This window comes from Temnothorax longispinosus, chromosome 3 (assembly GCF_030848805.1).
Source record: "Temnothorax longispinosus isolate EJ_2023e chromosome 3, Tlon_JGU_v1, whole genome shotgun sequence".
Classification (NCBI taxonomy): Eukaryota; Metazoa; Arthropoda; class Insecta; order Hymenoptera; family Formicidae; genus Temnothorax; species Temnothorax longispinosus.
The window spans coordinates 23,738,164-23,764,198 of record NC_092360.1 but is presented as its reverse complement, the minus strand read 5'-3'; the positions used below and the strand labels follow the sequence as shown (position 1 = coordinate 23,764,198).

The following is a 26,035-nucleotide window of genomic DNA, read 5'->3' as shown; positions in this document are numbered from 1 at the left end:
ACGCGAAACGATGAAATTGTACGGGAGAGTGCGCACCCTGGGTTCGAGGTTCGAGGAAACACGTTTAACACAATTGAACGAGTGTAGTTATCAAATCGCTATTCTTCCCCGTCATACGTAAAATGACCGTCCGGTGTACCGTTAGTTGTTCTCTGAGGATAGATTAAGCCACATCCAGCCAGGCATAGGCACATTATAATGGATAGCGTGACAGTGAGTAGACTTTAACCTCGTGAACCATGCACATTCTCAGCTACCGTGATGTTTATTGCACAGGCGATCGGTATCTCTCTTGACAATACGATATCTCCTATCGTATTGTCTAATACGCGCGAGCGTATTAAAAGTTCCTTCTTGATTATAGGAATAATTTTTGATTTTATAAAATTGTTTTTCTTTTTTTTGTTATAAATTTATCTGATTGCCATCTTTTTATGACTTTTATATGAATTTTTAATATTTAACTTTCACTGACTTGATTCTGCTAAATCAAGCCTGCTCGAAATTAACTAAGCAACAACATTTTGTGCTTAGTTTGTTACTTTGTTGTTATTATTTAATTATAAAAGTACGTGACATTGGAAAGTAAAAATTTAACCCATAATGTATAACCATAATGTTTAATAAAATCATTATTTAAAGGCTAATTCAAAATATATAATAATCGTGGAACTTGCAGACGTATTATTAGTTGATTATTAGTTGAATAAGATTATTAGTTGAATAACGCACATTGAATCAATTTTTTTTTATTTTCAGGGAATAATTTATGCAATATGTCGAGGATTTATAGACAGCTTGAAGGGTACCGTTGTTCTTTTCTACATGGATAAGCAAATTAACGAGAAATTAGTCGGCAGATCTCCTAGCCGAGCAGAGTTGAGAAAAAGAGACTTAGTTATGCCGAGTCCTGCCAAGCATAAGCAACGGTATCCTTATTGTTTACAACAAATAGATACAAGAGAATTTTTTAGTAAAATTTATGAGTTTACTCAATTTTAGGGAATCTATGGTGTTGATGAGAACCATACAATGCTGCGCATTGAATGGCGGAGTGTTTTGGGCTAGTATACTGATATTTGATTTTGGACTCTTGCCATTTGTTAAGTACTTACTGACTATTATATTCGGCCATTCTCCTGGCATGGGCCTCACCGTATGGTCATGGATCCAGCCATTTCTATCCCTTACATTTGGGACAATATGGGTGCTACCACTGTTCTTACTCAGCAGAATAGTCAACAGTTTGTGGTTTCAGGTAATAATTTTTGTAAGAAATGTAACAAAAATTATTTAATGGTATAGTAATGAATATTAGAGCTTATGTAACATAGTATAAATACAGTATATTTATGTATACATATATAGGACATAGCAGACAGCGCTTACAGATACAGACAAGGAAGACCAATGCTTCTATCAAGTGTAAGTAAATTAATAGCTGACACGCTTTTCAGCGTATTAGTTCAAGCATTGTTCTTGGGACAAGGAATGTTGACGTCTAAAGTCCCACTACCGCCATTGGGGGACATTCTTGCTCTTGTCCACATGTGTCTTTTATACGCTCTCTATGCCTTTGAATACAAGTGGTTCAACATGGGTTGGGAGTTACATAGACGATTGACTTTTATTGAAGGCAATTGGCCATACTTTTTAGGCTTTGGCATGCCATTAGCAGTACTTACCCAACTGCCCAACTCTTACTTTATAAGGTATGAAATAATATTGTTACTTTTAAAAAGTCTCAAGATACAATATTTTATTAAAACAATATTTTATTTTTCAGTGGCTGTGTTTTTTCTATTTTATTTCCACTGTTCATTGTAAGTGGAAACGAAGCAGAACCTGTAACTGGAGTATGGTATGTCTCTTTTACATTAAAAATAATTAATAATATATTTTTTTGTACCATTTATGATATTTAACATAATTTAAATAATTGTTTCAGTGATTTCCAGCTAAAATTATTTTCGCCAGTAATTGCAGTTGCAAATACATTATTCAATAAAACCATTGGACGGGCCAATAAGCGATGGTAGTAAAAATGAAAAAGAGAAAGCGATGTGCGAGGAGACCGCCGCACCGCGAAAATGGTGGCTGTGTGTGCCCCGGGTTTTCTCCCCATGAGTCTCAGAAGTGGCAACGGTTTCGTCGGGAAGTATCGAAATTGGCGCGAGGGTATGGAAGAAGGAGAGTTCTCAGAGGCGCGCGAGGATCTCGCCGCGCTCGAAAAAGATTACGAGGAGGTCGGAATGGATTCTGCGGAAGGCGAGGGCGAAGAGGGCGCCGAGGAGTACTAAAGTGCTAGTAAAGTGCTATCGTCGCTCGGCCTTCTGTTTCACGGCTTTGAAATATCTTCATGTGTTTTGAAATAAAGTAACTGAATTCATTTGCAACACAAATTCCGTCTATTTGATACATCCGGCCCTCTTTCCTGAATCACGATTAAGTTAACTGGCTTTTTGTTCCATAAAATATTGTTATCTAGCTAGAGTTCTTCAAAAAGATATATTCATGAAAGTTAAAAGAGATACGTGTTTATTATGTATTTTTTCAATTCAAAACGTGCACATTATATTTTTCATAAGAGATTTTTATGTAAGTAGGAAATAGTAAGATGATTATGATACTATTGAAAAAATAACGTGTATATTTTGCAGTATTTCGTTTTACAATAGCAATTTGTGATCAGACCTATATACATCCGTAAAAAACATTCACATGATCCTTCAAATTTCGTTTTGCAACATGTGATGGTTTTATTGATGGCAATATAAAATTTATTATAATTATTTGTAGAATAAAGGGTCAAATATCTTTTAAAACTATCCTTATCTAAACTAGAGTTCCTATAAATCTAAACACGCTACTGTAAAATCTCTAAACTTTTCATTTTCTAATGGTTCTTTTTTTCTTTCTTAATTGGAGGTCGAGACAGGAGAGCCGTGAACTACGAATCGTTAAATTCGTATTACAGCCAAAATAATGAGAAAATCGCACTTTAACTGCGATATTTGTAATCAGCAGTCTCGCCTTCAAACTGCTACAGAGCGATTTTTTGGAAAAATGGTCACAATAAAAACTCGAAAATTTATTTTGACCATTTTTCCAAAAAATTGCTCTGTAGCAGTTTGAAGGCGATGCTGCTGATTATGAATATCACAGTTAAAGTGCGATTTTCTCATTATTTTGGCCGTAATACAAATTTTACGATTCATAATTCACGGCTTGCCGCGAGATCTTCACCGTGTCTTCCTGTCGACCCTTAACAATATAGAAATATAGAAATAATGCAATTACGCAAGGAGATCTTGAAGCGCTAATAGATCTTGATCCGTAGGCTCTTCTTTCACTGTATAAGACATCAATGCATAATGCCTGTGTAATGCCGCAAAACCTAGGCCTGGATCCGTTTCCGTTTCTGTCACCGGACTTGTAGCTCGCTCAATTACATTATTTTTGCTTACCTATAACAATATAATTTTTAAATAAAGTCCTATACTAGATTTAATTACTTTTATTTTTTCATGGCTATTAGCAATCATTGATGTTTTTAATAATTTTCTTTTTTCTTAACTCTATTAAGAATAAATATAATAATCTTAGAATGCTATATGCATACTTCAAAACGTTGTTGTTTGTACATAGCCAATTTACGTGTTCCTGGAGAACTTTGTATTAGATTCTGTATAGTAGGATGAGAAATTCCAAAGAAATCTGCACCCTTCGGCACTATTGTACAAAGAACTGGAGAAATTGCTGCCAGTAACTTTGAGTGGCATTCATCAGGGCTAGATCCAACTAACGGTTGATCCAAGTCATTATCGGATACTATTTCAAATCTATAAATAAAGTTGTGTTCGTATGTTTATTCCAATTTCTTCTAGGGATAACCCTCTTTTAATTGCTACCGTAATCTCTTATACCTTGGTTTTGGACCACCGTCTAATATCTTGCAAGTATATAGGCTCTTTGTTCTTGGATCTCTTAAATTTGCGTACACTCGCGTGCTGCAATAACCCACTGGAAATATAAGCTCTTCCGTGTGATACGCGATTCTGTCTGATACCACTTCACCAAGAGAATATATTGTAAGATCCCCCAAGGCTATGGGAAATATTGGTCTTCCGTGTACATCCAATGGAATCAATTGTACCACTCTTCTGGCCGTTTTGTTATACCTTTTTGTCTTGTTTTTTGATTCTAGGACAAGTTGAAATCATAATTCTTACATGAGAAAGGAATATAATCACTGCGTTACAAGTATTCCTTATTATACAGATTACAGAGTGTTAATTCATAATACTAACTTTGACATTGGCCTATCAGACTTCCGAAATATAGGGGGCTCGTATTCTGAACGCACTTTTATCGATAAATACGCGCATTTATTTCTAAGATTCTATAGTATATGTAACGTAAACTATATGCTAAATGCATGCATTTAGCGATAAAAATGCGTTCCGAGTACAGGCCAGGACATTTTTACAACTGAATTTACTGTAAAGAAATACCTGATCCATCTGTAGAGGTTCTCTTTTTTACTGTTTTCTTTGGAGTAGTACATTCTGGATTAAGTGATGGCGAATTCGCATTACTCGTTTGCGAACGTGCTAGACTTGTCGAATTAGATTCCATCTCCCCCTGTTGTTGACATAACTTGCGCAGAAGAAACAGCCTCTCCTCTTTAACCAACATCAAATTCTCTTGCATGTGCGCAACCTGATCACATAATGCTGCGTTTTCCTGTATCAGAATTTAAATTACAGTCAATTATGGACACAGTTATATTTATAGAACAGAATAGGACACCTATATAAAAATGTCAAAATATGCCGTATGTTAAAACTCACGAATACGGTATTCTTTACGATCCTCTTAAGTTTTCGGTATTTCTTTTTGTACTTCAGATTTTGCTGCAGCTCGGCATTTTTATGATAATCGTTGTAGTAATTATCATATGCTTGGGCCATATTGCGTTTGTTAATAATTAAAACACTGTACTTGTGCAGATTAAGAAGCTGTGCTGTATCGCCTTATATGTACTGTATTATAATAAATGTCACAATTCTGACACATACACATTAGGTTTAAGAATTTCTGTCCGTTCTTCTTTTTCTTCTTGTTATCAGATTAATAGACAGATAAGTCAAAGGCCGGGTCTTAGCCAAGGCCCGACAGATAGCCAAATCTGTCTATTAATATTTGACAATTAATTTGTACTTTCACTTTTCACTTTTACTCGTCTCGCGGTTAATTATAATATGACGCTCCTAACCTAACCTAAGAGCAATGTCTGTCGATAAAGTCGGATATATTTACTATTTAGTCCGGACACGCTCCTAAGGAGCAAAGTGAGTACCGGAGACCGGTACCAAGCCGGGCTGGAGTTACTGACAGAACCTAATGTTTAGGCGAAGCCAGTAGTTCCTCATATGGAGGTAAATAGAGAACACATACCTATATGAATGACATAATTTTAAGGAATTGAACAGATTTTAGATAATTTGCTGGAAATATTTCTTTAGAAATACAAATAAACTATGATTTAACCGTCAAGTTTAAAAGGAATTTTTAGAAGATGACTATCTTTCTTCAGACAATAATTAAAACTTACGAAAAGCTTATTTAGAAGAAAATTGAAATTGCCAATTACATAAGAAAAAGAATTTAAACATTACTGAAATATGTTAATGTGGTGTGATGAGAAAAAGAAACACTAATGTAAATATTTTATTGAATATGCTAATGCAATTCTTTGAAAATTCTTGCAGACTTCCCACTCTTGTAGAGATGAATTGAAAGGTAGGACTGAGAGGGTATACAAATTTGTAGAACAAGGTTTATTTCGAAAATACGATTTATTAACCTGCCGAACCTAAATTCTGTGGCGCGCTCACACTCATTTACACGCGCTCATCTCATTGTCGCACGTTCTCACACTCGCGGTATATAAAATCTAAAAGTTCGCTATGTATATATTATATATATTATATATATATTATATATATATATATGTATATATATTTATATATATTTATATATATATATATATATATTTATATATTTATATATATGTGTATGTGTGTATATGTATACACATACGCACGTACACGTACACACACTTAAACACCGTGACTCGTAGCTTGTTTGATAAATGTTACGCTATCCTAGAAGTCGTGTTAATTACTAGGTGGATGCGAGTTGCTCGATCGTGCGCGATCGTCACCGTCGTCGTTACAATGGATTACACCGAACTCTGCAGGACACCGTGATAGTACACCGAAAACACACCCAATCTTCACTTCGCAGTTTATCTTGCTTCCACTTTATATATCTTAACTCATTTCTCGTAAAAAATGTATACCATCGATAGCGACGATAGCTCACATTCTTGATCGTCGGTGGAAATCTTGTAAAGAAAGGAAGAGAATGTATTATTAGAAAGATACTTTATAGCTCAAATTTTTTCAAGTGTACATGACGATCTACTGAGACGCATGGCATATTCTGAATTTAACAAAATTTGAGTTTTGTTTAGAGTATAAATATTCACAATATAATATTTGTTTATATATTATTTTAGCAATACAAATTAAAAGCATCTTTTCGGTCACTCGAAGATAAGGATAAACAGCATCTCCAATTATCATAATTTATTTTGGAAAATATCGTATCAAGCTATTTGACTTTTATACATTTTTGCATAATTGATTATGTATATTTCTTGAAATATACATGCTTTTTTTCCCACGAACGATCAATCTTTTCTCAATCGCATCGAGCGGTATTACTCCTATTTATAGTCCAACGGCAGATTTCGTGTCAGCGAAATTAAGCTAATCTAAAAATTCATTTTTCGATCTTAACAATCTCGCAGTTAGTATAACTGTCTCGAGACAGAAAGAAAATCTGTGTGCGCACACGCAGATTTGTTTCTATAACTGATCAAAACTACTCGTTCACATTCTCAATGTAACTTTCTCGATTAGGCTGCATCGTAGGCGAATTTTTATCAATAAATAAGTTAATCATCGAAAAAACCGTGCCTCCCAATAAACCGTGCACACTCGGTGATACAATCGAATTTTTGTGATAAATACATTTCGTACAGTAAACTCGAGTAAAATTAACATTTACTCCGGTATGGCAACAACAATTAAATTTGTTTTATTAGCTTCTATCATAAGTAAAAATAATTTATCTAGTTCACGAATCCGCACGTAAACTAGAAAACGCGAGAAACTTTTTAATCAGTCGTTTCGAATGTTACGACGGTTCCAAAAATGCAGAAGATGGTTCATTTTTCGTCGAAGTCATATAAATTGGTTGATTCGCGTTTTCTTTCGAGTCGATCGGGTTTACATAGCTGATTTTACGAGTCACTAATTATACAGTAATGTGTAGGGTTAATTCTAGACGTAAGCGACGATATAAAGAACGAATTCGTAAAAGTAAGAGAGTGCAGATGACACATACACAGTTTATATTGAATGCAAAGAAAGTTAATTTTTAACCGTTTTAAATATCAATAAATATCATCTTTTTAATTAGAAAATTATGAAACTTAGACAATATTATATATTCGAAACATTATATAGGCATGTATAACATCTAATAATTTTAAGTTTATGTAACTTTTATATTATTTTGGGATTTTATCAGTTTTTCCAATTTCAAAAAGAACAAAAGCAATTATTTAACAGTTAATTAATTAGCATGAATTATTTATATATACATTCAAGTTAAACGTAAACTCTAAGTTAATTTATAATAAATCTTGAATATATATCATGTATCATAAATGTGGATTCAGGAGCATATTCTACTGGACATGAACGAAATGAGCAAAACAGTTTATATAAATATTATTAAAAAAGTATATATGCCCAAAAATGGGAAAAGTGAGAAGCTCGCTAAGAAGACGAGTAGTGTATTTTAGCTAGGGATGCTCACTTTAAACGTTTGGTTTAAGATTTGTTTTATTTCACTTTTATTTTCTACTGTTTTATATTGTCGAAAATAAAATAATACACTTTGTAATTAGCTTAAGTTCCAACCCAGTCATGATTGTAAACGACGTATTTTTGGACATATCTTTATATGAACATTTTTGCTAATTTTGATGAGTAGAATACGCTTCTGAAGTAGCAGCTCACATTTATAATAGATCCAGTATATACATATGTGCATTTGTCATTTGCATGAGTTTTGTCCACTTACAGTCGAGAAAGAACCCGCATCGTATAAATCGAACATCGAGAGCGACATACTCTTAATTCTGGTTAGCCGAGAAATTTTTAATTGCAGGCGCGATTATTTGCCGACTTAAGTGTAATTCCTTAGACACCTAAACCAGTCACGAATTTACTGAAAACGAATTACGGATGCAATTAACGTCCCCAATATACGAGTGTTAAGTGTTACATTTAGATTGCATCCCAACTTGAAGTAATACTGCTTTCAACATCGACATGAATGCAATATAGGAACTTAATAAACAGTGCATGGCATATACATATATTAACTTAATTAATATATACAATTAAAAATAAATTGAAAATAATAATTTTATATATATATATATATAATTTGAAAGTCGCAAAAATAAAATAGCTTTCTGAAAGCAAGTATTACGACTATTCTCGTTTGTCCGCATTAAATGACTGATGAATTTGCCGATTTACGTACAAAACGTATATAACGTGTAAAAGTGATAAGATTATGATAAAAAAGTGATATTTCCGGTTACATTTTTTCTGATCGAGAACATTTCTAAAATTTTATCATACAGATTATACAATTGAAGCGATTTGTTTCCAGGAGCAAGATCTGAATCAGTCGTTTAAATCAGTCACTCAAACATTCTTACTTCCAGTTTTCTTTTTATCTATATATTTATTAATCATTTCGCGATCTAAATTTTGATATTTACATATCAATAACAAAGAAACGAAATTTTAACATAATTATAGATATACAATAACACGAGAATATTTTGGTAATGTTATAGGAAATAAGGGCAATCATTTGTTGCAAATTTTATATTTAGAGATCGATTTGATATAAATAACAGCTGAATGAATAAAAAGTTTTAAGCTAGAAAAGTATACACACTGAATGGCATTAAAATAGTATGATTTATTTTGCAAGTGCTGTGCGTTGTATGTCTGAACGAATCTTTTTTTTTTTTTTTTCAAAAATTAATATTTATTTTATCAATCTAGTAATAGGTGTCGAATTATATTAAATTTATTTATGAAATGTTCGTATTTTCAAAAACAATAAATAATTTAAAGATATTCTTTTGATATTAGCAAATTAAAAAATTGATTATATGTTGCTTCGAAGTCACATGAGCCAACAAAAGATTAAAACTAATTATTTCGCTCCAATTTATATAACTTTTTAATTTGTCTTTCAAAATAGAATTTATTTATAAAATAAACAATTCCGCGTAAACGTGAGAAAATAAAAAATTTTAAGAATTATGCGAATTATGCTGCATAAAAAATTTAATTATTCGTATACATCTTTCATCAGTTGCTACATTTGTATCGTTAGTATCTTTGGAGCACGCAGTACACATAATAGTTATGTACAATGCAAAAGATATGTATCTATATAAAGCTATTTTACTCATTTACGATGAATTAACCCCTTAAGTCAAGTATTCATTACAGATCTGTAAGATTTCGCTATATATAAATATTACAACCGATAAATCATTGTTATCGCCACAATATCACACTTGACAATTAGATTTAAACAAATTTATTAGCAACTTATTTTCTATCACGAGCAAATTAATCCATTCGTCAACATATTTAGTTTTCTGTACTTTGAAAAAGGCATTCTCTATCGTTAAGGGGTTAAATCGAAACCATATAGTGTAAACCAAAACATGAAAAAGGTGGTCAAATACTTTGCACAATTTTTCTACAGCTATCCGCTAAAAGCGGTGGTCAAATATGGCAATCAATAAGGGATCAGGATCATAGGGATGGTAGTAAAGCGAAGAAAAAAATTAAAACAACAAAATAAATATATATATTGTTATTTTCAACATACGCCACATGCTGATCGCATTGTAGATTAAGCGAAACAGAAAAGAAAATATAAGTATATTTAATGATACACGCCGACAATCTCCGCGGTTTCGCCGCTAGCTGTTTAAGGTCGCACAATAGCTGTTAAACAAAAAAAGAAAAAGAAAAGAAAAAAATAGATAAATAAAAGAACTAAACGAAAAGTGGAGGATTAAGAATAAACGCGTAACGGCGTTACACACGGCGACAGAAGGCAAATACCATCACATACGCAACACTCACGTCATATATATACATCCGTATACTCTGTACGTATGCAGAGATGTATACACAAAAGAAAAGAGCCGTACATTTAATGCCCGAATACAAATATGCGCGTCCGTACATATATACATACCCGCGTATGTGAAAAATTGCCAACGTGCATGTAAGGTAATTACAGCGATAAGTCTCGGTACTCTATTCGCATTCACGATTTTTCTTCGTCGAAGGTTAAATCGATTTAATTATAAGATTGGAATGAATCGCACTTTTCGGAGCATCTTGATGATCGTCGTGATTTTTAAGTTACATAGATGTTAATATCCATTATATATAAGAAATAGAAATTTGCCTCTCATGTATACTTTAATATATTGATAAAATACATCCATTATCTGAGAGTAAACTTGAGTTACAAATTCAAAAAAATATTGCTCTTAAAAATTTATGTTTTGATGAATTACCCTTCGCGTGTCTAAGTACTCTTTACAGTTATTTAAGTACTGAATACCGCACCATATTTGCAATATTTAAAACGTTTAACATGTTGAGCGCTGAGCACAAATATTTGAAATACTGATCGAATTTCGATGTCTCATTTATTGGCATATACTATTCTGTCGTTATCAAATTCCAGAATTTAATTAGCTATTAACATTTTAATTAAACTAATTACTAGATTTAATTAATTCTGTTATTATTATTTTGCTTTTGTCTTATAAGATTAAAATATGACTTCAGCAACGTGTTCACACACAATAACTGACACTCAACATATTAAAATCAAGAGTAGATTTGTACATTCGACTGGACACGATTTATCATCTCATTAACTCCGATAGTAGCGCATTCCCATGTTTTAATAAAAAAAAAGACATACATTATCAGAGGAGAGAAACGCAGTGGACGAACAAACTAAAAAGAAAAAAACAAAAATTCGATTTAGCATGTAAGAAAACAAAAATAAAGAAGCACGACAGATTGTTAACGACGCAAATACGGTATACTCAACAGTATAACAGTAATCTTACGAGATAATAGCTCAAACATTTAAAAACAAAAACATACTCTATCAACAGATTTAGATTACAATTGTAAAAATCGTATAATAATAATTCGGATAGACGGTCGTACCATTGAAACGTTGGTCGAATAGGATCACTAAATTGATCGGTTCATGTACGAAAGAGAAAGAGGGAAAACTTATATTACTAATGCAGCGCGAAACCAATTAAGTATTAAGAGGAAGGAACGAGCTAATTATTCATTATTAATTTCGAATTAACAATAAATCATGTTCAAGAAAATGGCTCATAATTAGCTCGTTCCTTCCATTTAGTGATTCACTACTGGAGCCTTCTACTTCGACTTCGTTAAATATTATTCATAACGTTTATAAGGTAAACAATATAAGAGTAAATATCTCTTAGTTACATAAGAATGGAGGAAATAATTATATAATGATGCCAAAAATATCTATCTATACTTATTTCCGTTTATTTGAGATACCGAATCTCCGTGTTTATATCTCTTACACATTACAAAAAACGTATTTTGTATGATCTGTTGCTAAAACTTTGCAAGCATTTGTAACTATTTTGACAAACGCTGAAAAAAAAGACATTTCAAACATCACATTTCGCTTTCGTCAACCAATTTGTATCCAATCTTTGGGTGAGTAATATAAAAACGAACATAAAAATAAATCATTCGTCGTAAGTACATTATCCCGTATTATTATAACATATACTTCATTTGGAAATAACCGTCTCAACAAGTGATCCTTATTTGACCATGTAATGATCGCACATGATACGCGATTCGTTTTTACAGTGAATGAATTAAATCTTCATATATTAACGTCCTGTAAAAACGGACATAAAAGTACTTAAATAATTCTGATTCTGACTTAAACTGATAGTCTGCCATTGCCAACACTAAATTAACGAGCGAGCGATCGATATTAGCAACAGTGTAATAGCTATTGATAATCACGATCTCTGTCGCGCGCAAAGTGCTAGTAATAATACATATAAAAGTAATAGTCATAATAGTAATAATAAATGCCAATGGTAGTATCGCCATCATTGGCACAAGTACTGATAATATAAACATATAATACTAATAATAAAATAATAATGACCGTATAATGATAATAGTAGTAGAATAATAATATTAAGTAATAATAAGAATTTTCTCTTATAATAATAGTAATCAAATTAGGATAACAGATATAACTAGTAAAGATAAACATAGCAATAATAATAGCCATAATAAACGTAGCACTAACAACAATGTCAACGCACGTGCTGAAGAACGATGATGAAAATGACACGAACATAGAAGCGATTTTTCAATCATTAAACAATATTTGTGACTAGGCTCTATTTGTATATACGCACAAGACTAATGTGTATGCGTGCTCGTTTTCTATTGTTAGTTAATCGATGTAGATCAGTGTTAACCATCCACGCATGGCTTAGTGTGTTGAACATCAAAATCATTCCTGTCTAAAACTTATAATTTTTTACATATAATTTCGAGATTATTACTTATATGTCTGGTAACCATTTGTGCGCATACCAAAAAAGGTTTAATTGAGTTTTGCCGATTGTTATTGATATCATCTTTTGATGTTTAATTTTTATGATCGATAATTTGCTTAAAATTCATACTTATGTCGATTTAGAAGATGAAAAAATAATATTTATAATATTTTTGAACATATCAATAAAAATATTATCGTATAATTGTATGTTCTGTTTTTTAAGTACACATAATTTAAGAATAAGCAACTGCTAACTTTGTCGTTTATCGGTATTCACATTACATATGAGGCAATAATATAGATATTCTATACATAAATAGTCCTTATTCATGCGTAGACCTTTAACACTGACTTGGATTAGTCGTTAGGGTTGCGTAAGTACATCAATTAATTAAAGACACATCTTTGGTAATCCGGAGCACGACGTTCTCTACTACTCAAAGACAATCGCAAATGTTAGATAAAATTGCCCGCTTGCACACAGTTTATCTTGCAATGACGCCGAAGCTCCGTTTATTTGGTCTGACGCACGTGTGCATGTTAATGTTGCTGGTGACAAAACAAGGCTACGTACACTTAATCGTAAATGATAATTAACAATATGAAATGACAGAATTTATTCTGTTTTAAAAGATATATCAAAAAATTATTATTACATAAGCCCATCTATATAACACAAATAAATTATCTTCTTATTCAATTTTCAAGTCAGAAATGACATTGACTATTCTACTTAAAATATTCCAAAAAAAGATAAAAAAGCAATATATATCTATATTTTTATATTTATCCATATATTTTTACAAAGACAATAGAAATAGGTCCTGGGTCCTGCCATTCAATAATTGAGTGCACGCAAACTTGTTTTGCTTAATATAGACAAGACTATGCGAGAAAAGAAATAAATTGAAGGATATGTATTTTATCGAAACTGGAAATGTGGATTTGTGTGTGCGATTACGAAAGGTGACATGATAATAGTGAAAGGATAGTTGCGCAAGATTCTGTCGCTTCGATAATGTGGCGAACAAATTTCGAGAAAAGACGGTTTTTAATGGTTTTGGACTCGTGGAAAATAGAAAATGTATTGAGATAAGAATATTTTTAATACTCGTGCGTTTAACTCATAAAAACGGAAAAGTAAGATCCAAATAAACAGAGAATAATAATTTCAAAGTATAAATCATATATGAGAGAAAAAAATCTACTTTGTATTAATTCAGATTCTACAAAATGTTAATTCTTATTATGCAACGTAATCTAATTAAACGCGATCGATTAAAAAATGTCTCACATTTTCATGTTAAATTAACATCCACGAAGGCATTTTTACATCCAGACTAGAGTACTTAAAATGACTTCTTTTTAATCACTAACCCTGTATATATTATCCTTGTACGATCTTGATTTGTTTCGTTCGAATACAATCATCGCACAGCTTCGTCGTGCAACCAATTTTCACGATGTTCGTCCAGCTGAAAATATCTATACTAATCGTTTTATCACGTATTTTCGGAAATATTTCACTCTAAATTTCATTCATATATTATCTGCACTTAAAAAGCAAGATGTATAAATATATTTTAATCAAAGTCAATTGCACTAATTGCAACGTAAATATCGATACGTTTAATTTTTCTCTCGATAAGTTCTAATAAAAATTGTGATCATCAATCATTTTAGAAATAATGCAAAGATAAGTCTTACGTAGAATCACATTGGTTTATTAATTTAATTATCCAAAATCAACAAACCGATTCATGATCGACAGAACTTTTAAAAAATCAAAATGTTTTCCCGTTTATTTCCAAGAAGCAAATTCATCGAATTTGTTTCACATTATTAAGAATGAGTTATCCCAAAATATTTTGCATTGATGTAAGCCTATTCGATAGCGAATCTCTTTCTGATTGCGAAATTGTTTCAAAATTATTATAGCAACTCTTTTTTTTTATTTTACAGTATATCACTTTGACGAGAGACTTAGTTCGTTGAATCGATCCAGATAATCCGTCCGATACGTAACTTTCGTGAAGACCTAAGATTAATCGCATAAAGTGCAATTTATGAATTCGACGAAGAAGACGATGCAAGTGTGCGGTCGGGAAACTCGTCCGATATTAAAATTCATTAAAAATTTGTCGCATCTCGCGTACTTGTCTATATTCGCTTTGACGGCGTTATAGAATTGGATGCACGAATGTGTGACGCCTGATGTGCTATTCCTGAGCGACCCGGCCCAGTTTCGGTATGAAACCACGGTCCCCTGTACGTTACAATCTTATCACAAAGTCATTTACTACAAAATGTCTCTTATATTCATTTCTTCGCTGTCTATCAGTTTTCCTTTTGTTTTGTTTCAATTCTTTGTATCCGTTTCGTATTTGGCATATATATATATATATATATATATATATATATATATATATATTTGCACGATTTAAGCCTAAGAAATCGCACGCGCATCGGTCCCGCACGATCATTGTTCGTCCGTTCGCATTTCCATTTCCAGCCTCCGTCTCTCGTGCTTCTTCACACACACATACATTTATATCTCGTCTACACGCCCAATTTGCCGCGATACATACACACTTATATATGCATATGTATACCTATGTATAAACAGGCGCTGCGAGGCGTTGACAGCGATCCCGATAGTAGAGCCGATAAAAATAGTTCTCAGTCGATAATTCGATTTATGACCATGTATTTATATAACTATGTATTATGTATAGTTATGTATAAGAAAAATTTCTCACGCACAGCTCGTGCCGCACGTTCCCCGCTTTCGTCATTTCGTTCTCTTTCATCGCGAGACGTGGAGCCGTCGCGTCGCCTAGTTTAAGTCAACCACGAGAATCCTCGTCGCGGCTCTCGATACGCACGCACATACCATACACACGTAACACATATATGCGTATGTACATATATGCATAATATATTTATATATCTTGTATATACAAGGGCGGGGGAGGAGAGATTGGACAGACAATTAACATAGCCACGTTTAGCTTCGCTTGAGGAACCCAGGTCGGTCGGTCGGTGGATCGTCTTCCTTTCCGTCCCCACTTTCTCGGTCTTCTTCATCGTGTCCCTCCGCATTTCGTGCGCGCTTTCTCGGTCGCGACTTTTCGCTCGCCCAGCATCGTGAATTCTCCTGCGTGGATTCGATCGTCCGGTGTTCTACATGCGCAGGTGTGCGATCGAGGGAACGAGTAACCGTTCGAGAATCGGCGAGGCAATCCTCTCGGTGCGATCGCGAGGATATGAACGATGTGTCGCGACCTCGTGGACAGGCGTGTAAAGGGCGCGCGAGAGGTTGAGGGAATGAAATGAACAGATAAAGAGAAGAGGTCGACAAGGCGGAGGATCTTACGGCAGAAGTGAGAGCGCGTGGGCGTGGGTTGCTCTTTGTACAGGCACCGACAGACACAGATAGACTGATCGAGAAACTGACCGGGGAATTGTGACTGATCGATCGACCGGTCGAGCAAACGACCGGTACCGATTTGACTGACTGAGACTGACATGGCACGGCGACTCCGATCGAGAGTACACGGTCACAACGTCACAGGCCACCTGCTGGCACACAAACAAACACACGGACATGTTAGTCACCACCACACACCAGATATGAAAGGTTTCGTCCCCGAGCAAACGCGCGCGGTGACGGCTCCTCCGAGGCCCCGCGAAAATCTACCGCGCCCAACTGCCTCTGCAGACTCGCATTTCAGATAACGACGGATAACAACAAATATATCATACACATTTTCAATTTGTTTGGTCGTTATTATCCGTCACAAAACGAACATGCCTTATAATCAGTTCCTTAAAGAAGAGAACAAGTATATTATCAGAAGATAAAATATATAATTTCGCGACTTCTTACGTTGATGATTAAAAAAAATAAGAGTCAATAAAATGACTTCGAGATACTGCTTTATTGAGTTATAATACCGTTTCGATAAAACAATATCTCGAGAGCTACGTGTCTGATGAGACAATTAGCGTACAAAAGATATGGAATAAGGATGATCGAGATACATTGAAGAGTCAAACGAAATTGTTTGCGGGGCCTTCAAACGGAGACGACACCGTGCATGCGTGTACGCGAGTACTTTGCCGAGTCGTCCTTTTTAAACACGAGCAACGAGCGTCCACTTTATTCAGCTTGACAGACAGTCACAAGGAAAGAGAAACAAAGTGTTCGACAGCGCATCTGTGAAAACTCGTTGCTAATGCAACGCAATCGGTGAAATTCGCCAATAGTTTCCAGATTCGGATTACAGATAACAACTGCAGTAGTCAGTTCAGTTACATATGGTATCTTCTACAGCAGTTTTATGGCCGAAAACAGTTTGTTATCGATTACTAAACCAAAATCAACATTCTTCTCGAACATAAATTAGTTTCTTATCTTAATGGAAACAATTGGCTCACCCACCGCCTGTGACGATCGGTTGCATATCCCTCCCCCCTCCCCCCAAAAAAATCACATAGCAATGTTAGTATTACTAACTAATAAAGCGTCGTAGCGTGATTAACCATAGAAAACTTAGTGATATTATTATCACGTGAAAAACGTATCGAATTCTGTGCGCCTCGAACAATAAAGGAGATACACGCGATATAGCTGCTGACATAATTACAATGAGTGAGATAGATCTTTGCGTTTATCGCTCCGTATCTGCCGGCTGAATTTTACCAGCTCAAACTACTACTGGTTATTGGTATAAAGAACACGATAGAGAAATTAAAAAATAGAAAGAGATAAATTACAAAAAAAATACAGAAAGAAAAAAAACAGAGAGAAAAGTCAAATCGTCAAATGGTTACGAGGTACGGACTCGAACGCTGCGTGAAAATTCAAAGCAAAGTCACTAGTCTTACCCTCCTAAGGGAAAAGCTACGTTGTTAGTGAACTTCACGTACGTAATTTCACTTTGTGCAACAGTAAGTTAGCACAGAAAGCTTTACTGACAGCCTTTGCAACGAGATGTAGTTTGATTGCATCATCCGGGAACGTGCCGCCAGGCTTGCACCTCCGAGATTTGAAGATACGAACATATTTTCGAGATCGTGCGATAAGTACGGGCGGATGTTACGGGCGAATATTTGAAAAACCCCGTATTATACCGCTGCGCATTTAGCGATGAACATGGCTATTCCCACCATATGTTTAGATTATGTGCGTTCTTCGTGCTAGATAAACCGAATGCAGAAATGAATGAGCACGTTTAACGCTAAATGCGCGCCGCTAAAACCCATTTCCTGTGGGTATAATTTTAACCTGACATGAGCTTCAACCCGAAAATCGAATTACATTTAAACTTGAAGAGTCTTTATACGTCTCGTATAAACAGAGAAGTCTTTAGAAAGCGGCTAGAGCTATTTAGTTTGAAAACTGAATATCGATTGTAATTTTTGTGACGGCAAAAGTCGGATTAAGAGATTCGAAATGGATAGATATATCACAATCACATCACGAAGCCTTTACATGCAAATTTCTTTGTCTTCTATGAAAGCGTAATAAAGTATTCGCATATCTCTTGCATGCAAAATCCCTTATTTTTGACGAGAATATATAAACAGTACTCAACATATATATCAACGTTTCTTCGATTCGCAAGGGTGCTTTCGACATAAAAAAAGTTCATTTAATTCCTAAAAGAATTGATCGCGCGCGATTATAATTAATCTTAATCAATTAGATCTCGTCGGATTCACTAAATCTGAATGAGCTTTAGAAACATCGGTCGTAGTCTCCGAAATCGATCATCACAGGCTACGAAATCAAGTAGTTCGAAAGAATAATGAGTTAATACTGATTCATTAATCCTATCCCGTTTCCTGTTAAAATTACTGAAATGGATTGTCGAAAAAAAAGCGGGATTTCTATATTTAAACTCTGGCACTGGAAAAGTTAACAGACGTAACACGATATATATAATCGCGATGTGGCACGGACGTGAACAGAATAGATAGATTGTTGGATTAAAAAAATATACTAAATGTGTTCACACATGGGCGGACCGGCAGGTAGAAGAGAGAAGACAGTTCGGCGGGACAGTTCGCACAAGCGACACGTTAAAAGAATAAATTACGTTCCTGCACCTCGGAAGAAAAGTCAGTCCGACGGAGACAAGAGAGTCTTCTGGATTATCACAGCCTCGTTTCGATAGGACGGCGAAGGTGTCGAGCGGCGACGTCTCCTCTTCGGCGTCTGATAGAACGCTCGATCATAGCCCGTTAATCTCGCTACCTTCATGGAAAATACTGCTTGACTAGAGAGTACCGTGGAATACTGCCACCTAATACTTTCGCATGTCTACCTAGACCTATCCGCTAGACGCGATTCCGCTGCGGAATAATCATCAACCATCGCGGTTGTTAATTAATTAAATGCGCGAGCGTCGTCCCGACTAAGGACGTCGTCGGGCCAAGGTGTCCGAGAAGTCCTTGGTATCTACCTACGAACGTTGTGTGACATCAGCTAGTATGGCTTGGAGGCGTCCTTGGACCGTTTCAACTGGACCTTCAGTCGCTTCATGCCAATCTGGAAACCGTGCATCGTTTGGATCGCCGCTTGCGCGCTCGACGCATTGTCATACGACACGAAACCTGAAATGACATTGCAAAATGCAGAATACCATTTCGTCCGTATTGCGTCCTATCACTCGTACGCACAACATTTATTTGTATGTTTAAATACTTGCATCTTATCCCGTTCGTTAACGTGAACTCGACTTACCAAAGCATTTACTCATGTGCGTGTGTTTATCTATGAAAACTTTGGCGGATATGACGTTGCCGAAGGGCAAAAAGGTAGAGATGAGGTCCGTGTCGCTGAATTCTTGCGGCAGGTGGTAGATAAAGAGATTGCAACCTTCGGGACCCTCGATCTGCTTGTCCGTGCTGCTGAACTTCGTCTTCTGCGCTGCCGCCGCCGCAGCAGCCGCAGCTGCCGTGAACGCGGGGAACCCTGAAATCCGAGTATGTTGTTGGTACTCGCGCTAGATTATCGCGAGGATGCAATCCCAGTCATATATTCTTCCAAGTGATGTAAATCTTATGTTGAAAGTCTCGCCAAGGGCAACGTATTTTTAAAAATAATTTTCGTAATCAGATCTTAATTGTAAATTATTATTAATTATTTCTCAAACTTGATTTATATCACTTTGCAATGAACAGTTCCGGTTCATCAATACAACTCTATGCATTGGCTTGGCACGTCCCAGCGTACAGAGACACACCAAATAAGTTTAACTATTGAATCTATATCTTAATCACTTCTATCTACTCTAAACAATATAAGCATATAAGCTCGTTACACGATGTATAAAATGAGAAATAAGTAATTATTATATGATATACAAAATATATACAGAATTATAAGAGAACGCAATTTTAAGCTCTCCAATTATACTCGCAACCGTGATACTATTACCACACACATATTATTTCCACTTGTTCGATTTTCACGAGTATATCTTGTGCGCTGGGATACATGGCTATTCCAATAGGCACATGCGAACCTATCGGTTGTTTTTCTTTCAAGCATTCATTTGGTTCACTTCCACATTCCGATACTTCCAGCGGCTAATTTGCTTAAATCGCAAATTAATCGGCCAATTTTAAAATCTCTCATATTTGGATTGATTTTATGTAATGTTCCATAGGGAAGATAAAAAATTATATAACTTGAGCTGGCGTTAAATACGCGATATCAAATGTGCGAAGATATAATAACAAACGCAAGGAAAACCTGCCAATTTTTATTTAAGAAGATAATAATTCTCTCTGACATTTTAATAATAGTATTTTATTAATAGCATTTCGTAGCGTCAATCAGATTGTTTTGAATATTGACATTGAATATGACAATTCCGTGGCGCGCAAATGCATTAATTCGAAAGTCAACCATATGAAGGGCTTGACATTAAAACGTGGGACGATCCACAGAAATATAGATTCAGGCAATCTATTCATTATTACTCACTATGCAACTCTTTCTTTTCCACGGTCACCGTCGTCTTTCCAATGAGAGCTTTAATGCGCACAGTTTACTTATTAGAAAGTAACCTTTTGCGTATTTACGCGAAGATGTAGAAAGGCAGTGTGACTGCGTTTAACGATTTTCTGTGTACATCGAAAGTTGCTCGACAAGCCAAATAATTACCTGCATACTGCTGTAAGCTGGAATAGGCGTTGCTCAGCGAGTCCTGAAGCCCGTTTAACGGCGTCCCCGTCAAGGAATTGAGCGTGAGAGATGTTACAGGACTAAGACTGCCCCCAGTAGACCCTTGAAGATGAACATTACAGTTATTTTTTTACGGATTCTCTCAAGTATAAATCTCGATACCCAAGCTTTTAATTATTTCTGAGGCATGCCTCACGTGCTGCGACATCGCAAGAATGTCAGTCGCTCTATGTTTGTTATTACTATTAGAGGCAAAAAGCAACGTATTTGTGCAACATATTAATTCTATCAAATATTGCTATTTAATATTTATGTGAGAAAATTTATTTAAAATAGAAGCAAGAACAACTTTATTAAAAAATTTTGATGTACTCTTTATGGCAATCTTTCTTTGTAGATTACATTCATTAATTTTAAAAAGTCTCGATTTACAGTTAAAAATTTAAAATTTTAATTATGAATAATGACATTTTATTAATATTAAAATTGATATAGTAATAAAATTTATGATAATCTCATATCTCATCAGAATTATTAGTAAATCTTAATTAAATTGTTTCAGCGACGTGAAAATATCCATGTCTTTAACATTATTTTTTAAAATAGGAAATATACAAAAAAATTTAGAAATAAATCTGAAATATGCATAAATAAATAAAATTACAAACATTTTAGCGTGGCACATATAAAATATTTCGCTTGAGATAAGAATTTAATAAATATTTTATCAGTTTAAATTTAGAGCATATAAGAGCAATGTCATACTTCTTCGGTATAAAGATAGAAATTTGCTATATAACGAGGTATTAATGATAATGATTTTAAAAAATTTGAAAGTATAATACGTTTTCATGCACGATAATTTATATGGTGAAAATTCACGCGCCAATACCCGGGTTAATAAGCGTTTTACGAAATAGTCTTACTCTTCTTTTTTCATTATGCACAGGTATTGTTGCCGATTAAATTCTTATTACGAAAAATCGTGCACCCATTAATTGCGATAAGCGTTTGTGCAAGAATCGTATATTCCCAATACATCTCAAATATACACACACAATGATTTAGATCATATACATATTGTTAAAAAACTACAATTAACGATTGATGGAGAATAAAAATCTACACGTTCCTAAAAGCATCAACATGGTCTCGCCAATTAATGCATTAATTCAATATCTGCGAAAACTTTTACAACAATTCAATGTGCAGCACCAATCAATTACTAATTGGCTTGGTTATTCATATTTGTGGATACAATATATGTACATAATGTTATAGAACTATCACAACTTTTCAGCTTACAAAATTCAATGATTTGACATTCACTACAATTTTCCTCAATGATTTTGATTAAACACTATTTTTTTTATCGTTTTTAATATTTTTCATATATTTCTCTAAAAAATATTTGTGATTTATACTTGAATTAAAACTAAAAATAAAATTCGTTTGATAGAGAAATAAGATTTTACTATCTTCTTTCATTTGCAAGCATTTTACTTATAAAAATGTATAATTATTAAGTACGTAAATCTATTTTAATGCCTTAAATAAACGAGCATGGGACACTTCATATATTCTTTAAATCCTTTGAAGTTTTTATAACTGAGTACTTATACAAGAGCACTATGATATGTACAAAACTCAAAATATAGCATTGGTTGAAGCAGGGGAGACCCGCATGAGTAACAAAATCTACAGCCGACAATAATTGTCAATATTGCATTACAATATACAGAAGACAATAATAAAAAATATACAAATGTAATAGAGAGGAGAAGTGACAAGAAAGGAATTCGAAAGGAAGATATATTATACTGTGATACATGATAAAGAGAATGCGAGCCAAACAATTTCTCTTCCTATTGAGTATCTCACCTGTATTTCCTGTTTTTCCCAGAAGAGCAGCTACGCACGAAAAAAAATACGCAGCGTTAAAATTGTGATGTACGTTTACATAAAATAAAAGAAACGTAAAGTATGCGATTGTAATGCCATTCGCGCGTTATGACATATCTATAGCGCGTTCTAAAAATAATAGAATATATTTCTATCTGTAGGTCTATCTGTGGTTGTATACAAATTTACATAATAGCATATATGGAAACTTCACAATTAAACAATCGGTAAGTATAATTTCTGCGGGAAAATATGCCATACGCTTTTATGTAAATTTCTATGCAATATTATCTATCATACATATATTGTGATTCTAATTTTTGTATTGTATATGATTAATTTTATTTAATAAATTTTTATACAAAATTAAAAACATAATAAATAATAAAAGTTTTATAGTAAGTTCTTGAAACAGAAATCATTAGTAAATTTTTGACAAATAAAACTCGATCGTCGCGTAATTAAAAATGTACGATTTTTAATATATATCGGAAAAATCTTTATATATATCTAATTCTTTCTCGTAATTAGCGTTAATTGAAATTTTTTCGAAACATTTGCTTTGATATCTTGTACTCGGATAATATAATCCTTATTAATTACGATATAGTCATACAAAACGAATTTATATCCATCATGAAAATTGATACATTGATAGAAACAGAGAATATGAGGAAATTCGAGAGGGAGGAGGGTAAGGGAGGAAAAGTGTAAGCACGTGCACACACGCACACGTGCACGTACACTATTAAATAAGCGAAATGGGGAAATCAGACCATCAACAGGATTAGGGCCCCTTTTGCATGATCGAAATTAATTTAGTAATTGTTAATACTGTACCAGGCAATACGACACGTACATAGCGACATACCTGCTGTCGAATTCGCCAGGCCGCTTAATGCTGAAACACAAAACACGTTCGCGATATTAGCTAAAGCAGTCGATAATATGTACATAGTATAATAACGTGAAACAAAGGCTTTGATGAAATTTTCCCGGCGATGCCGTTGATATTATATTTTTAATTGCCACTAAACAATTTGCAAAGTCAACAATTTCACTTGTATCAAATTAATACGATGGAATCAAATTTGCAAGGCGAGCTGGTAACGTCTGCAAAAAAATATTTGTCTTTTGCTATCACGTTGTAACATAAGCAAATTTTTATTTGAATATTTTACTCGATAAAGTAATAAATAATCATTCTACGAAAACAATTTTATATTATAAATTGCAATAAATTGATAAAATTAACATTCACAAGTTAAAAAGCACAATAAAAATGTTAAATATATTGTTAATAATTATACTTTTAGTTTTATTTATTATAAATTAGTATAAAACAGTACCTTCAAATAACTAAACGCCAGTTTATATTAATAATTTAAATGTATCATCGATTATTCATTTATCCTTGATCATATGGATGACAATGAGTTTCACAAATTATTGAAATAAATGCAAGAATATACATGCATATTGTTTCTAATCTTTTATCTTACAGTGTTAGAATTTACTATTTTTGTTCAATGTCGACTGGACTGTTCATTATAACTGTATGAAAAACTTGCTTCTGTGCAAATAATACTTGCACAACTCTTTATGTGTGAAAAACGCAATGAAGCAGTCTACATACTTAACTTACTTTTCTGTTGACTTTACATAAATCATAGAAGAAGCGTCATATCGTGTACATGCAAAATAACAAAGGTGTGTTAGTTTTGTTGATATGAATGAGAGGTGGTAATTACGCAACTAACTACGGAAACCGTACATCTTACCTGCAGACATTTGTACATTTACACGGTTCAGTGTGCACGCAATACGATGAAGAAGCATGTTACTAAAATTTTCCATACGTTTCATTTAATATGCTGCCTTGTATGGCCATTTAATGATCATGTTTCACGATTAATCATTCTTTCTTAACTATTATGACAATAACTTTGTCAGTAATTGAAATATTAATCGCAATATCACTTAATTAGTTTAGCTAATTTACGTATCTAATAGATATTGCCACTTCAAAATTTCCTGTTTTTCAAAACGTAATGCGACTTGTAAATGTAAAACTGAAATTAAATGCCCGTTCGCAGAACATTTTTTTTCTCCCGACTGACTTCTAGAATATACTATACATAACTGTATGGTATATCCTGGAGCACTTGTTCTCATCGTACCGTTATTACAATTACAGACTGTTAATACAGTTTGCGAAGACACATTTAAACACGCTGTCGCATTATTACTGTCATTGTAATCGCGGCACGACTTCGGCCGCTTTACCATGCATACCTACAAAAGCGGTGGACAGTTCACCCATTCGCCTGGAACTTTAACAACGCATGCAATCATTAAACTCCGACTACGCTCAAGCGGATTTACCGTCTACCGTCTACCGAGTAACATACGTGACGCATAAGCATACAGGTGTTTTGTACAATTGGTAGGAGGACAATATAACGTGGTCCGAAGTTATGCATATAATTCGAAGCACCGGACAGTTCCGAACGGAACCTACAGCTGCACATTAGTGTACATAATGTGTTCTCTGATTATGCGTCTCGCAAAATATTCTCTACTCACTGTTTGGCGACACCTGGAGATTGCCGTTTCCGCCGGTCATAGCTGCCAGAGTGACGAGGTTCTGCATACTCATTGGCGACACGCCCGCGTTCGCTGTAACATAAAGTGTCAGAATTTATTGTAGAAAGCCTTAATACTCTAGATTTATATACCATGACGATGAATATAGCGTATCATTTAATAGTTGGCGAAAAGAGACTTAAATCAAATTTTGCCTAATCTAAAATAATTTAACAGCACATCTTTCTAGAGCATTTATCCTTCTCAATGATACTTTTGGCGATATTAAGAATATTAACATTTTAATTACTGTTAAGTTTATGCGCTTTAAATATTTAGTTTACATAATTTGAGCTTTAAACTCTCTCTTCACTGCATATCGGAAGTAGGCTACATATCATTCTGCACGTTCGGTTCGTGTATATGTGAACTCATTGCGTGACACACGTACGTTATCGAGTGACCATACGTTCCGCAGCAATAAATGGT

The 26,035-nt window shown here is 34.1% G+C and overlaps 3 protein-coding genes across 25 annotated transcripts in view; 1 reads left to right on the top strand and 2 right to left on the bottom strand.

Annotated features, from left to right (window-relative positions):
• Positions 1–31: 31 nt before the first annotated feature.
• Tank (EI24 domain-containing protein tank) lies at positions 32–2,402 on the top strand. The gene is made up of 6 exons (XM_071774197.1): positions 32–213; positions 760–929; positions 1,003–1,258; positions 1,369–1,712; positions 1,787–1,861; positions 1,949–2,402. The coding sequence occupies exons 1-6, from the start codon at positions 199–201 to the stop codon at positions 2,037–2,039; spliced, it is 951 nt and encodes a 316-aa protein (XP_071630298.1). The 5' UTR covers positions 32–198; the 3' UTR covers positions 2,040–2,402.
• A 230-nt stretch (positions 2,403–2,632) lies between these two features.
• On the bottom strand, positions 2,633–5,277 carry LOC139810543 (transforming growth factor beta regulator 1). The gene is made up of 5 exons (XM_071774196.1): positions 4,854–5,277; positions 4,515–4,746; positions 3,927–4,203; positions 3,623–3,842; positions 2,633–3,467 (listed from the first exon to the last, which is right to left on the bottom strand). Exons 1-5 carry the CDS (start codon positions 4,971–4,973, stop codon positions 3,297–3,299), a joined length of 1,020 nt encoding a protein of 339 aa, XP_071630297.1. The 5' UTR covers positions 4,974–5,277; the 3' UTR covers positions 2,633–3,296.
• A 4,220-nt stretch (positions 5,278–9,497) lies between these two features.
• LOC139810542 (CUGBP Elav-like family member 1-A) overlaps positions 9,498–26,035 on the bottom strand; it is a 497,386-nt gene continuing 480,848 nt past the window's right edge. For 9 of the 23 annotated variants that reach the window (XM_071774183.1, XM_071774182.1, XM_071774188.1 and 6 more), the window contains 7 exons: positions 25,547–25,639; positions 23,820–23,861; positions 22,940–22,969; positions 21,038–21,160; positions 20,858–20,905; positions 19,610–19,840; positions 9,498–19,479 (listed from right to left, as the gene is read on the bottom strand). In XM_071774183.1, coding sequence (XP_071630284.1) covers positions 19,352–19,479; positions 19,610–19,840; positions 20,858–20,905; positions 21,038–21,160; positions 22,940–22,969; positions 23,820–23,861; positions 25,547–25,639 — 695 coding nt within the window. In that variant the 3' untranslated portion in view covers positions 9,498–19,351. The remainder of the gene's footprint in view (positions 19,480–19,609; positions 19,841–20,857; positions 20,906–21,037; positions 21,161–22,939; positions 22,970–23,819; positions 23,862–25,546; positions 25,640–26,035) is intronic. The other 14 variants (XM_071774192.1, XM_071774186.1, XM_071774185.1 and 11 more) reach the window with 12 other exon arrangements.

What these genes read in the sequence shown, in the direction of transcription:
- Tank (XM_071774197.1), top strand. An exon ending in CCTGCCAAGCATAAGCAACG is followed by an intron (nt 930 to 1,002) that starts GTATCCTTATTG and finishes ACTCAATTTTAG; the next exon opens with GGAATCTATGGTGTTGATGA. An exon ending in CCCAACTCTTACTTTATAAG is followed by an intron (nt 1,713 to 1,786) that starts GTATGAAATAAT and finishes TTTATTTTTCAG; the next exon opens with TGGCTGTGTTTTTTCTATTT.
- LOC139810543 (XM_071774196.1), bottom strand. Translation starts at nt 4,973, where the DNA reads ATGGCCCAAGCATATGATAATTACTACAACGATTATCATAAAAATGCC. An exon ending in TCGTAAAGAATACCGTATTC is followed by an intron (nt 4,747 to 4,853) that starts GTGAGTTTTAAC and finishes ATTCTGATACAG; the next exon opens with GAAAACGCAGCATTATGTGA. An exon ending in ACAAACAACAACGTTTTGAA is followed by an intron (nt 3,468 to 3,622) that starts GTATGCATATAG and finishes ATATTGTTATAG; the next exon opens with GTAAGCAAAAATAATGTAAT.